The sequence below is a fragment of the Aulonocara stuartgranti genome, assembly GCF_965226115.1.
Source record: "Aulonocara stuartgranti genome assembly, chromosome: 15".
Taxonomy (NCBI): domain Eukaryota; kingdom Metazoa; phylum Chordata; class Actinopteri; order Cichliformes; family Cichlidae; genus Aulonocara; species Aulonocara stuartgranti.
In genome coordinates, this window is record NC_138951.1 from 22,549,481 (window position 1) to 22,562,878 (window position 13,398).

At 43.1% G+C, this 13,398-nt stretch overlaps 2 protein-coding genes across 4 annotated transcripts in view; one reads left to right on the forward strand and one right to left on the reverse strand.

The window, feature by feature from the left end:
- galnt14 (UDP-N-acetyl-alpha-D-galactosamine:polypeptide N-acetylgalactosaminyltransferase 14 (GalNAc-T14)) overlaps nt 1-13,398 on the forward strand; it is a 244,046-nt gene that overhangs the window by 149,173 nt on the left and 81,475 nt on the right. For all 3 annotated transcript variants that reach the window (XM_082505539.1, XM_082505537.1, XM_082505538.1), the window contains exon 4: nt 4,565-4,632. In XM_082505539.1, the coding sequence (XP_082361665.1) occupies nt 4,565-4,632 (68 nt within the window). The remainder of the gene's footprint in view (nt 1-4,564; nt 4,633-13,398) is intronic.
- LOC309689249 (uncharacterized protein) lies at nt 7,266-12,535 on the reverse strand. The gene is made up of 2 exons (XM_082505540.1): nt 11,571-12,535; nt 7,266-11,456 (listed from the first exon to the last, which is right to left on the reverse strand). Exons 1-2 carry the CDS (start codon nt 12,220-12,222, stop codon nt 10,585-10,587), a joined length of 1,524 nt encoding a protein of 507 aa, XP_082361666.1. The 5' UTR covers nt 12,223-12,535; the 3' UTR covers nt 7,266-10,584.

Sequence of the window (13,398 nt, forward strand, 5' to 3'; positions counted from 1 at the left end):
GACTGGGACATGTTTCGGCGCAGCTCTGATGACATCAACATGTTTACGGAAGCGGTTGTGGGATTTATCGGGAAACTAGCGGACAGCAGAAAGAACTATCATCCGAACATTTCCCAACTAGAAGCCGTGGGTGGATAAAAACATCCGCGACGCTCTGAGATCATGCACCGCTGCCTACAATGAAGGGCTCGTCTCCGGTAATATGGACCTATACAAGGCTGCGTCCTACAACGTGCGCAGTGCGGTCAGAAAGGCAAAGCGGAGCTACGGGGAAAAACTAGAGTCACAGCTACGACAGTGCAACTCTAGGAGCCTGTGGAAAGGACTGCGGACTATAACGGACTATAAACGACCAGCTTCTTCAATGATGAATGCCGATGCTTCACTGGCTGATGAGCTGAACACGTTTTATGCTCGCTTCGATGCCGCAGCAATTAAAACAAACGGCTGCGCGCGCTCGGAGTGCACTAGTGAAGAAAATGCATTCATCATCACAGAGCATGCCGTGAGGAACACCTTCAGGAGGGTGAACACCAGGAAGGCAGCAGGACCAGATGCAATCCCTGGCCGGGTACTGAGAGCCTGCGCTGACCAGCTAGCACCGGTGTTCACAGAGATCTTCAACCTCTCCCTGGCCCAAGCAGTCGTTCCCACGTGCTTCAAACAGTCCATTATTGTTCCTGTTCCAAAGAAACAACAGCCCGCTTGCCACAATGACTACCGTCCAGTAGCACTGACTTCAATTGTGATGAAGTGTTTTGAAAGACTGATGAGAGATCACATCACTTCTTCACTTCCTGCCACCATCGACTCACTTCAGTTTGCTTACCGGACTAATCGTTCCACAGACGATGCCATATCTCACCTGCTCCACACATCCCTGAGTCACCTGGACACTGGCAGAGGGAATTATGTTAGGATGCTGTTCGTGGACTACAATTCAGCATTCAACACGAATAATTCCCTCTAAGCTTTTCACCAAGTTGACGGATCTAGGACTCAGCTCATCACTGTGTCAGTGGATCCTCAACTTCCTCACAGACAGACCCCAATCAGTGCGGGTGGGAAAACAAGTCTCCCCCTCCATCTCACTCAGCACTGGAGTGCCTCAGGGCTGTGTTTTAAGCCCCCTGCTGTACTCACTGTACACTTATGACTGTGTAGTCACATCAGACACCACCTCCATTGTCACTTTTGCTGACGACACTGCTGTTGTGGGCCTGATCTCCGACAACATCGAGACGGCCTACCTGGAGGAGATTAGGAACCTGGAGACCTGGTGCCAGGAGAATAACCTGCTCCTAAACATCAGCAAGATTAAGGAGCTGATCGTGGACTTCACTACAAAGCAGGCGAGGAATTACAAACCCCTCATCATCAGTGGCACGCCAGTGGAGAGAGTGGACAGTTTCCGATACCTGGGTGTCCACATCACTCAGGACCTGTCATGGTCCTGTCCTGTCATATCAACACCCTGGTTAAGAAAGCCCGTCAGCATCTCTTCTTCCTCAGAAGACTTAGAGACTTCCATCTGCCACTGAAGGCGCTCAAGAACTTCTACTCCTGCACCATCGAGAGCGTCCTGACGGCAAACATCTGCACCTGGTTTGGGAACAGCACCAAGCAGGACAGACGAGATCTGCAAAGAGTGGTGCGCTCAGCCAAACGCATCATTCAATCAGAGCTCCCTGACCTGCTGTCCATCTACACCAAGCGACCAAAGCTAAGAAGATTATGATTGACCTCTCCCATCCCAACAATGGACTCTTCTCACTGTTGAGGTCTGGGAAGCGCCTCCGCTCCCTTAAGGCCAAAACAGAGAGAATGAGGAGGAGCTTCTTCCCCCAGGCTATTCGGGCCCTGAACCAGGTGTAGGACTGAACTCTCCCATACACGTCACTATAAGACTGGACTCTCACACACATCACATCACCACACGCACCACCACACATTTCCTATAATCCTATAATTCCTATAATTTATAATCTTTATAATCTTTATAATCTCTTCTGCTATTTGCACATTCTTTACTGTAAATTCCCAAGTTAATTTGTAAATTTTGTAGTAACCTCTAAATTGTAAATATTGTAAAACCTTTTTTTCTGTCATTTAATGGTCGGACATTGTACAGCTACAAGCATTTCACCCCCACGTCATACTGTGTATGGTTGTGTGTGTGTGACAAATAAAATTTTAATTTTAATTTTGAATTTATTAAATATCTCTTCTTGCTTAACAGTTGTTTTCATTTTGTTGTTTCACAGATATTTCAGAGGAAGCTTTTATCACTTTTATTCAAAGTGCCTCACTCTACTCTGAGAGCATGAACGCTCTCAGCCTGTATACATGGCTCCTGTGGGAATTGAACCCCTCACCCTGGCAGTCATACAGTAGCACCCATTTAAGATCAGTGCTATCACTGCCAGAGAGTGGGGTTAAATTCCCACGGGGCCCCACACCTGCCACTCTTTAAAAATGCATGCTCTTAAGGCACTTTGGATGAAAGCACCCTCCAAATGGCGGCTGTAGGTAATGAAAATTTTTCAAAAAATTCTCAGCTAAAACTGATATATAGAGTGTTGGAAATGAGCGGCGCAGATATAGAGCTGCTATTCTGTGGCAGCCGACTGCGGTATTGTCAGCGGTGATAATATTTTCTGTGAGCTGAAGATAGCTTCTCCCTCAGCACGCCTGAGGGGAGGTTAAGCCTCATAGCTAGTGGCCTGTGAACCAGAGAATGGGAACTCCTGTGTGTGTGTGGGTCTGTGTGTGTCTGTGTGTGTTTGCGTAGATGGAAGCTAGTGAGAGGAATTGGAGGTTGTGAAAGGGAGAAGAAAAGTTGTAGCGAGAGAAGGAAAAGAGATTTGTGTCCTTTCACTCATATCTGTTTCATAGATAGATGCATAGATGGATACAGGGTGATTTAATGGGAACTAATGCGATAAATGCACTATTTTCTTTCTACTTGATATCCTCATCTCACCGTCTTTATTTTCCCCTCCATCTTGATTCCACCCGTCTCTCCCTCTTTCATTTATTTTCCTGCTCCACACCTTTCCTTCTCCTCCCCCTCCTCTCCATCTCATCCATCAATCCATTCATCCATCTCTCCTGATCGGCCCTCAGCCCACAGAGAGAGAGCAAGAGAGAGTTAGCATCAGGATTATTTGTCTCCCTTACTATGCTGTCATATCTCTCCCTGACCCCCTCTCTCTCTTCCCCCCTCCCTCATTATCTTTTATCTCGCCCCACCTCTCCTACCCTCTACCTCCAAGCATCCATAACTCCTCCTGATGGGGTCCAGTGCCCCAGAGACACAGGTTCTCTCCACACCTCCTCCTCCCTCTACATTACCAACCTTTCCTCCATCCATTCCTCACTAGTCTCTTGCTAATTTTCACCTCTGCCATTCTTCTCCATACACAGTACCTCCCTGTTTTTAGTCTCAATCAAGTGACAACCCTCCTACTCATTTCCTCCTCCTTCCCCCCGTTTTTCTTTCCTCTATCTATCCTTTTCTACCTGTCAATTCAGTTTGATTTCCTTTTTTCCCTCCTTTATGCTTGCTCACCCCTCCTTTAGCTCTTTTCTTCCCTCGTCTTCCTTTAATTTTCACATTTAAACTTTCTCACCCTTTTCCCCACTTACTCCCCCTTCCCATTCCTGCTCTCTCTTCATCCTCGTATCTTTCCGCCCCTGCCTGTATCTCTTTCTCATTTTCATCCTTTGGAACAGGATAAATATGAAGAAGGAACAGATCTCTTTCCTTTCTCATTCCATTTCACCTTTTTTCTGTCTCATTTGGTTTCTTTCTTCTCACCTTTCCTTTCCCCCCCTTTTCATTTACACTCTTCAGTCTCTCCCTATTGCTTTTTTAATATTTTCTTTTATCTTTCCTTTCTTCCTCTGCCCTCAACCGTGATCCTCAGCCATCGATTTTCTACTTGTTCATCTTTCATGTACTTTCTTGTACCTTTTTACCTTCACTCCCTGTCTTCCCCTTACCATACTTCTGTTCTTCTCTTCTTCCTCCCTGATTTTTCTCTTTTCATTTCTTTCACTTTTCTATCCTCTTTTTTTATCTACTCCATCCTCTCATTTCTTCATTCCCTGTCCCACATTCATCCTCCTCTCCTTTTCTCCCTTTTTTACACTTCTCCAGAGGACATGATGAATGCAGAGGTTATTGAACGGTAGAAATAATGAAATAAAATGGAACAGAAACCCACCCAGAACAAAACACATTTTCTCATTTTCTTCCAGTAAAAGTTATGAATTTTTTATGTTTCAATCTTCCTCTTTAATGAAATAGTTTTTTTAGAGGCGACACGTCATACATTTTCATAACAGGAATTTGGGCTGACATTTTCAATATGTTGTTTCGTATGGCGTGTGCTGCGTACATAATGGATTCATGAGCACCTGAGTGTGTGTTTGCATCACTGCAGGTTGGCATTTACTTGTCAGCTTTTTCCATGCATTTATGCATTTGTTTTGAATACTTATTTATGATTGTGCAAACTGACTAATATTTTAAATCACTTTTTTTTTGTCTTCTCTCCAGTGTTTTAAACAGGACCCCGGTTCATCTCATCTATGAGATCATTCTGGTGGACGACTTCAGTGACGACGGTGAGCTGCAGCTGGACACACACATTCATATACACACTGCAAATATACACATGCCTGGTTTCTTCCAGGTCAGAGATAACAAAGATGAGACCTACAAAACAGGTCAGAGGGAGGAATGTGTCCACAGCAGCTGGGTCCACAGCTTCAGGATTAAAATGGAGTTTAAAAAAAAGAGAAGAAACTCCGTTCTGGGTCAGAACGGAGTTTCGTTCACAGCGTGCACACTATCTCATCCACAGATGTGCCCAGTCCATCTCCAGAGGTTCAAAAAGTCCTAGTGAACTATATCAAACAAGGTCAAGGTCAAGGTAACTTTATTTATACCCAAAGGCAAGGTAAATTTGCTTTACAGAAAAATGAAAAATTGGCATCCCTTTAAAAACACACATACCTAGTAAATATATAAAGCTCACTGTGGCACATATATAGTATATTTCGAATCAAAAACAGTTCTTATTTAATTCAGTGACAGCAACGGGGACAAAGCTATTTTTATAACGCTTTGTCCTACATCTCGGAAATAGAAACCTCCGTCCTGAGGGAAGAAGCTGAAATTCACCCCTTAGAGGATGGGAACCATTTTTAAGGATTGATAAAGCCATCCTCTGTACCTGCTTAGAGTACAGGGAGGCTAAACAAGACTGTGGCTCACCTATCAGACGACTGGACCATCTCACTATCTGATTTAGAGAGTTTTTCTCTGTGACAGAGGTCTGACCAAACCATGCCACCAAACAAAAGGATAAAACAGACTCAATAAAAGAACGATAAAACAAAGTTAAAAATTTTTGGTCAATGTGGAAGTGAACAAGTTTCCTAAGACAATAAAGGTGCTGGTGACCCTTTTTACAAACTGATTTGCAATTTTGATCAAAGTTCAGTTTTTCATTTATTATTGTCCCAAGATATTTATATGATTGTACTTGCTCTATTTTCTGACCTTTAATTAAAGTGACTCCGTGCCCATTTTGTTGTTTCCTAAAATCAACAACCATATCTTTTGTTTTAGATATGTTCAGCTGGAGATAAGACTCCTCACACCACTGAACAAAGTCATCAATGACTGGGCCGTGGTTAATTTCACCTCATCTTTCAAGTAAAAGATGTGCCTCACCTCTGATACCACCCCATTTAAAAACATGCAACTTTTACTTTGAAGGCAAAGGTCTCTGATTCTGCTTTGCATCACACTCTTTACAGTTTCACTACTGCTTGGCAAGTGGTTGGAGAGTGTTTGCAGATAATTTGGCATCTTTGAAACAAACTACCAGCTTTTAGTGACAAGCAATAGCAACAGCAGGCAACTTCTAGCAATCCCTCATGACCCTTATTCACAATAGATCATAGAAATATCGATATCCTATTATATATATCAAATATCAAAGGTTTAAATTGTGCCATTTAAAAAAAACCAAATAAGCCCATTTTGAATTTGATGAATGCAACACATCTAAAAAAAGTTAGAACAAGGCCATGTTTACAGCATCCCCTCTTCTCGTAGGTCGTGGATGGAGTAATATAGTCAACAAATGAACAAATCCAATGAAAAGTCCAAAATCAACAATAATTTGATCCACATAAGTATTGTTTGTGTGTATTGGGCACCTAATATATTTTGCTCTGTTTATACCATTGAGTTAGCTCTTTCTCCCTTAAATTGGGACTAACTGGATGGTTGGAGCTTCAGTCTCCAGCTTTTCCATTAGCAAGGTTGAAATGCCAGATACAGTGGGGCAAAAAAGTATTTAGTCAGCCACCGATTGTGCAAGTTCCCCCACCTAAAATGATGACAGAGGTCAGTAATTTGCACCAGAGGTACACTTCAACTGTGAGAGACAGAATGTGAAAAAAAAAAAATCCATGAATCCACATGGTAGGATTTGTAAAGAATTTATTCGTAAATCAGGGTGGAAAATAAGTATTTGGTCAATAACAAAAATACAACTCAATACTTTGTAACATAACCTTTGTTGGCAATAACAGAGGTTTACTATAGGTCTATACCAGGTTTGCACACACAGTAGCTGGTATTTTGGCCCATTCCTCCATGCAGATCTTCTCGAGAGCAGTGATGTTTTGGGGCTGTCGCCGAGCAACACGGACTTTCAACTCCCGCCACAGATTTTCTATGGGGTTGAGGTCTGGAGACTGGCTAGGCCACTCCAGGACTTTCAAATGCTTCTTACGGAGCCACTCCTTTGTTGCCCGGGCGGTGTGTTTTGGATCATTGTCATGTTGGAAGACCCAGCCTCGTTTCATCTTCAAAGTTCTCACTGATGGAAGGAGGTTTTGGCTCAAAATCTCACGATACATGGCCCCATTCATTCTGTCCTTAACACGGATCAGTCGTCCTGTCCCCTTGGCAGAAAAACAGCCCCATAGCATGATGTTTCCACCCCCATGCTTCACAGTAGGTATGGTGTTCTTGGGATGCAACTCAGTATTCTTCTTCCTCCAAACACGACGAGTTGAGTTTATACCAAAAAGTTCTACTTTGGTTTCATCTGACCACATGACATTTTCCCAATCCTCTGCTGTATCATCCATGTGCTCTCTGGCAAACTTCAGACGGGCCTGGACATGCACTGGCTTCAGCAGCGGAACACGTCTGGCACTGCGGGATTTGATTCCCTGCCGTTGTAAGGCAAGGCAAGGCAAGGCAAGTTTATTTGTATAGCACAATTCAACAACAAGGTGATTCAAAGTGCTTTACAGAGACATTAGAAACAAGAACAAATAAAAAGCATGATTTAAAATTGATTAAAACAAGCAAATAAACTAACTAACTAATTAACAAACAAACAAACAAACAAACAACAGTATATAAAATCAAAACAGATAAAATCAGAACAGTAGATAAAATCAGTAGTTAAATGTAAGTTTTGAAATTTAAGCTTAAAGTGTGGATTTGGTGCTTTATTCAAATGCAGCTGAGAACAGGTGAGTCTTCAACCTGGATTTAAATAAACTGAGTGTTTCAGCTGATCTGAGGCTTTCTGGGAGTTTGTTCCAGATATAAGGAGCATAAAAGCTGAATGCAGCTTCTCCGTGTCTGGTTCTGACTCTGGGAACTGATAAAAGACCGGATCCAGATGACCTGAGGGATCTGGATGGTTCATACTGGGTCAGGAGGTCATTGATGTATTTTGGTCCTAAACCATTCAGAGCTTTATAGGCCAGCATCAGAACTTTAAAGTCTATCCTCTGACGGACAGGCAGCCAGTGTAAGGACCTCAGAGCTGGACTGATGTGGTCCACTTTTTTGGTCTTAGTGAGGACTCGAGCAGCAGAGTTCTGAATGAGCTGTAGTTGTCTGACTGATTTTTTAGGTAGACCTGTAAAGATGCTGTTACAGTAATCAAGCCTACTAAAGATGAATGCATGGACTAGTTTTTCCAGGTCCTGTTGAGACATCAGATCTTTTATCCTTGATATATTCTTGAGGTGATAGTAAGCTGACTTTGTTATTGTCTTAATGTGTTTTTCTAAGTTTAGGTCTGCATCCATCACTACACCCAAATTTCTCGCCTGGTTTGTGGTTTTTAGATGTATAGATTGAAGTTCTCTGGTGACCTGTAATCGTTTTTCTTTGGCGCCAAAGACTATTACCTCAGTTTTGTTTTTGTTTAGCTGGAGAAAATTGTGGCACAACCAGTCATTGATTTCCTCAATGCATTTACCAAGAGCCTGTACAGGGCCTCGGTCTCCTGGTGACATTGTGATATATATTTGTGTGTCATCTGCATAGCTGTGATAGTTTATTTTGTTGTTGTTTATAATCTGTGCCAGTGGGAGCATGTAGATGTTAAACAGAAGGGGTCCCAAGATGGAACCTTGGGGAACTCCACATGTGATACTTGTCTGCTCAGATGTGAAGTTACCTATTGATACAAAGTATTTCCTGTTTTCTACGTATGTTTTGAACCAGTTTAGTACAGTTCCTGAAAGACCTGTCCAGTTCTCCAGTCGTTTGAGTAATATGTTGTGGTCAACTGTATCAAATGCTGCACTGAGATCCAGTAAAACTAGGACTGACATTTTTCCACTGTCTGTATTCAGACATATGTCATTAAACACTTTGGTCAGAGCGGTTTCAGTGCTGTGGTTCTGTCTAAAACCTGACTGGAAGGCATCGTAGCAATTATTCTGTTTTAAGAAGTAACTGAGCTGTTGAGAAACTGCTTTTTCAATGATCTTACTTAAAAACGGGAGATTTGAGATCGGCCTGTAGTTGTTCATTTGTGTCTTGTCAAGATTGTCCTTTTTCAGTATAGGTTTGATTACAGCAGTTTTTAGTGATTCTGGAAACACACCTGATAATAAAGAAAAGTTGACGATCTGCAACAGGTCTGACTCTAAAGTCTTTGAGACCTTTTTGAAAAAACTTGTTGGCAGGACATCTAAACAGCAGGAGGAGGAGTTCAGTTGACCTAAGATGTCCTCCAGGTCTTTGCTGTTAATAGGTTGAAACTGTTTCATGGTGTTTAAACAGTTTTTTGGTGGACACAGTACATATCCTGGATCTGCTGTTGATGTACCAATTGCTTGTCTAATTTTTTGGATTTTTTCAGTGAAGAATTTGGCAAAGTCATTGCAGGCCATGGTCGAATGAAGTTCAGCTGCCACTGACACAGGGGGGTTTGTTAGCCTGTCAACTGTAGAAAATAAGACCCGAGCATTATGGCTGTTTTTAGTGATGATGTCAGAGAAGTAGGACCTCCTTGCATTCCTCAGTTGTAAATTATAATTGTGAAGTTTCTCTTTATAAATGTCATAATGAACCTGGAGGTTTGTTTTTCTCCATCTGCGCTCAGCTTTCCTACACTCTCTTTTTTCATTTTTCACCAGTGTGGAGTTTCTCCATGGAGACTTTTTCCTTCCAGAGATAACCTTCACCTTAATGGGAGCAATAGTGTCCATTACATTTAACATGTTAGCATTGAAGCTATTGACGAGCTCATTGACTGACCCTCTGGACAGGTCAGGTGTTAATGGGAAGACCTGGTTAAAAATTGCACTACTGTGTTCAGTTATACACCGTTTTGTGATCACTGTTGTTGATATATTTGTGTGGGCTGAGATTTTACTTTCAAAGAAAACACAGTAATGATCAGACAGGCCCACATCAGACACAGTAACCTTTGAAATGCTCAGGCCTTTGGAGATCAGTAGGTCAAGAGTGTGTCCTCTATTATGTGTGGCCTCTGTTACATGCTGAGTCAGCCCAAAGTTGCCCAGAGTGTTACTCAGGTCTTTAGTCCCTTTGTCCTGAGGGTTGTCCACATGAATGTTAAAATCCCCAGCAATAATTACACAGTCAAAATCAACACAGATCACAGACAGCAGTTCACTGAGGTCATTAAAAAAGTCTGTGCAGTATTTGGGAGGCCTGTAAACATTAAGAAACACAACTTTGGATGGGGCCTTCAGCTGTAAAGCCACATATTCAAAAGACTGAAAACTTCCAGGAGATAGCTGCTTACATTGAAATGATTCATTAAATAAGACAGCAACCCCTCCTCCTCTCCTGCTCGCCCTGACCTCACTGATAAAACTGTAGTTAGGAGGGGTCGTCTCGATGAGAACAGCTCCACTGTTACTTTGGTCCAACCAAGTTTCAGTTAAAAACATAAAATCAAGGCTGTGCTCAGTGATTAAATCATTAATTAAAAATGTTTTCCCAGCTAGAGATCTAATGTTTAATAAAGCCAACTTAAGTGTTTTAGAGGTATTACTTGTCCCCTCGTGTTTGGGAGCAGTCTGTGGCACACAAGGTATGTTTACTATGTTTAAAGATCTTTTAGAGTGCAGCTCTCTGTGTTTTGACCAGGCCACATGTCTCCTGTCACCTAAAAGTACAGAAATTTTAAAACCTTCTAGTAAACAGGGTCCCAGCTTCTCCTGGGAAAAGTCATCACTGCCATAATCCTCACAGCCCGGACCCTTCACACATCACGCATCAGACTGCGGAGACAGGGCATGAAGAGGAACTAAGGGGGGCGAGGCTGGGCAATGTGACTTCGATTGCTCTGTTGAGGGTGGGGCTCGATGGCGAACCTTTGGCCGCTCTGGTGGGGGGTTTATGGGGGACAAAAAGGGATTGGGACGGGGGGTAGATCTGAGCCCAGCATTGACCCGCTCCATCATCTCCTCAGTGAATTTCAGGTGTGGGGAGGAGGGAGAAAGGGAGGGGGAGGAGGGTGATGGCCTGTCAGGGGTTTGGGGGACTGGGGAAGGTCGTGGTCCCTTGTCCTGGTCGTTGGTGTTTTTGAGAGAGTTGGAGGCAAATAGGGACCCCTCTTCTTGCCTTAGATGTCTCTCCTTTCTGAGGCTCTTCCTCAGATGCCATGGATGTCTCTCCTTTCTGAGGCTCTTCCCGGGTGGGGGCAAATGGAGCTCCTCCTCAAGGTTTCTGCTGGGCTTTGTCTGTTCTTGGAGTACTGTTTGTTCCTCTTTATGAGATAACTCCTCGTTTATCTCAGCCTTGGCACCAAGCACAGATGGATGACGTATGGAATAAAACAAGTTGGAGGTGAACAGTTTCACCCCTGACTTGTTAAAATTAAATCCATTTGCTTTGAACAGATGCCTGCGTTCCCAAAAAATATTAAAGTTGTCGATAAAATGCACTGAGTGGTCAGCACATGCTGATATAAGCCATTTATTCAGTGTAAACAACCTGCTGAATCTCTCGTCTCCTCCTCTGACCGGCGGTACAGGTCCACTGATGAATACAGCTGCATTCAGAGAGTTTACAGTATTTAATAATCCAGTAAAGTCCCGTTTCAGAACCTCCGACTGTTGTTTGGACACATCGTTTGACCCTGTATGCAGAACAATGTTTGTCACAGTTGGATATTCATCTGCAATTTGAAGAATTCTCTCCTTCAGGTTGTTGACCATATCGTTAGGAAAGCAGAGGACTTTAGTGTTCTTACCGCACATCCTTTGTACATCCTTTACGGCAGAGTCACCCACAATCAGAGTTTCAGGCCTAGCCTTTAGCTTTCCCTGTGGCCTTTCACTTTTCAACAGATTTTCAGACCTTATTTCGCTGCTTTTAGATGGATGGTTGTCCGATATAGATCCAGGGTCCTTTGATAGTGGAGCAAATCTGTTCTGCAGTTTCACATTCAGTTGTTTTGGAGGTTTGTTGTTAACCTTCCTATTCACGGTTGTCCAGTCCTGTTTCCTCCTGTATACAGGGGTAGAAGAGCTTCTCTGTCTCGTAGGAAGTGAAGGCCAGTCGGTTTCAGAGATTTCAGCTCGCTGTGCCCTGCCTGTGATACGTCCTCCCCCTTCCAGGAGACATGATTTATGTCTTGGTTTTGCACCAAGACAGTCTAAGGGGGGATTATCACTTGAGGATTTATAATAATGCACAGAGTCTACTTTCTTGGTCATGTTATCTGTGCTCCTTAGCTGTGTACTAGCTTGCTCATCGCCATTGTTTTGAATCAAAGGCAAGGTTGTTTCATTTCCACACAGTCCATTTACCTCCACGTTTACTTCTAAGCGATGAATTTTTGTCTCCAGTACTGCAATCTTCTGCAGGAGGCTGTGGTAGTCATCTGTGGAGAGGGAAGGCATCTTGTTGCTAGTTAGCCTAGCGGTTAGCACCTTTCCAGGCTATTGAGGCTGCTCGGTGCCCAGACGCTGTAATCAGGCTTCAGCTGTGTCTAAGCCACAGACACACGGAGCGCTGAGGACAAGGTAACCATAAAATGTTGCTGTTTCTGTTAAGAACACTCTAGTCCTAATGATCTACAAGTGTCCAGAAGTTATCGCAGGTAAGCTCACACGGAAAAAAGGGAAAAAATCAGCATAAAAATCAATAAAAATCAATATAAGAAGCAAAGCATTCAAGAGCAAAGAGATGAAGCGTCCACACTCACAAAGGGGAGGAGCTAAAAAAAAAAAAAAAAACCTGACTGTTTGAGGCTGCGGACAGGTGTCTTTTATACAGATTGTAGTTGTAGTGTGTTACTGATGGTGACCTTTGTTACTTTGGTCCCAGCTCTCTGCAGGTCATTCACCAGGTCCCCCCGTGTGGTTCTGGGATCTTTGCTCACCGTTCTCATGATCATTTTGACCCCACGGGATGAGATCTTGCGTGGAGCCCCAGATCGAGGGAGATTATCAGTGGTCTTGTATGTCTTCCATTTTCTGATGATTGCTCCCACAGTTGATTTTTTCACACCAAGCTGCTTGCCTATTGTAGATTCACTCTTCCCAGTCTGGTGCAGGTCTACAATACTTTTCCTGGTGTCCTTTGAAAGCTCTTTGGTCTTGGCCATGGCGGAGTTTGGAGTCTGACTGTTTGAGGCTGTGGACAGGTGTCTTTTATACAGATGATGAGTTCAAACAGGTGCCATTCATACAGGTAACGAGTGGGGGACAGAAAAGCTTCTTACAGAAGACGTTACAGGTCTGTGAGAGCCAGAGATTTTCCTTGTTTGAGGTGACCAAATACTTATTTTCCACCCTGATTTACGAATAAATTCTTTACAAATCCTACCATGTGAATTCATGGATTTTTTTTTCACATTCTGTCTCTCACAGTTGAAGTGTACCTCTGGTGCAAATTACTGACCTCTGTCATCATTTTAAGTGGGGGAACTTGCACAATCGGTGGCTGACTAAATACTTTTTTGCCCCACTGTATTGATATTGCCCCCCTGCACCCGTGTATCTATGTGTGATATTGAAAACTAATTTTTATTTTTAATTAATGCATATGAGTCCTGCTGCTGCCCCAAATACATG

Coding starts and splice junctions, on each gene's coding strand:
- LOC309689249 (XM_082505540.1), bottom strand. CDS start 12,222: ATGCCTTCCCTCTCCACAGATGACTACCACAGCCTCCTGCAGAAGATT. Junction 11,457..11,570: donor GGATGTACAAAGGATGTGCG/GTAAGAACACTA, acceptor TTCTGCATACAG/GGTCAAACGATGTGTCCAAA.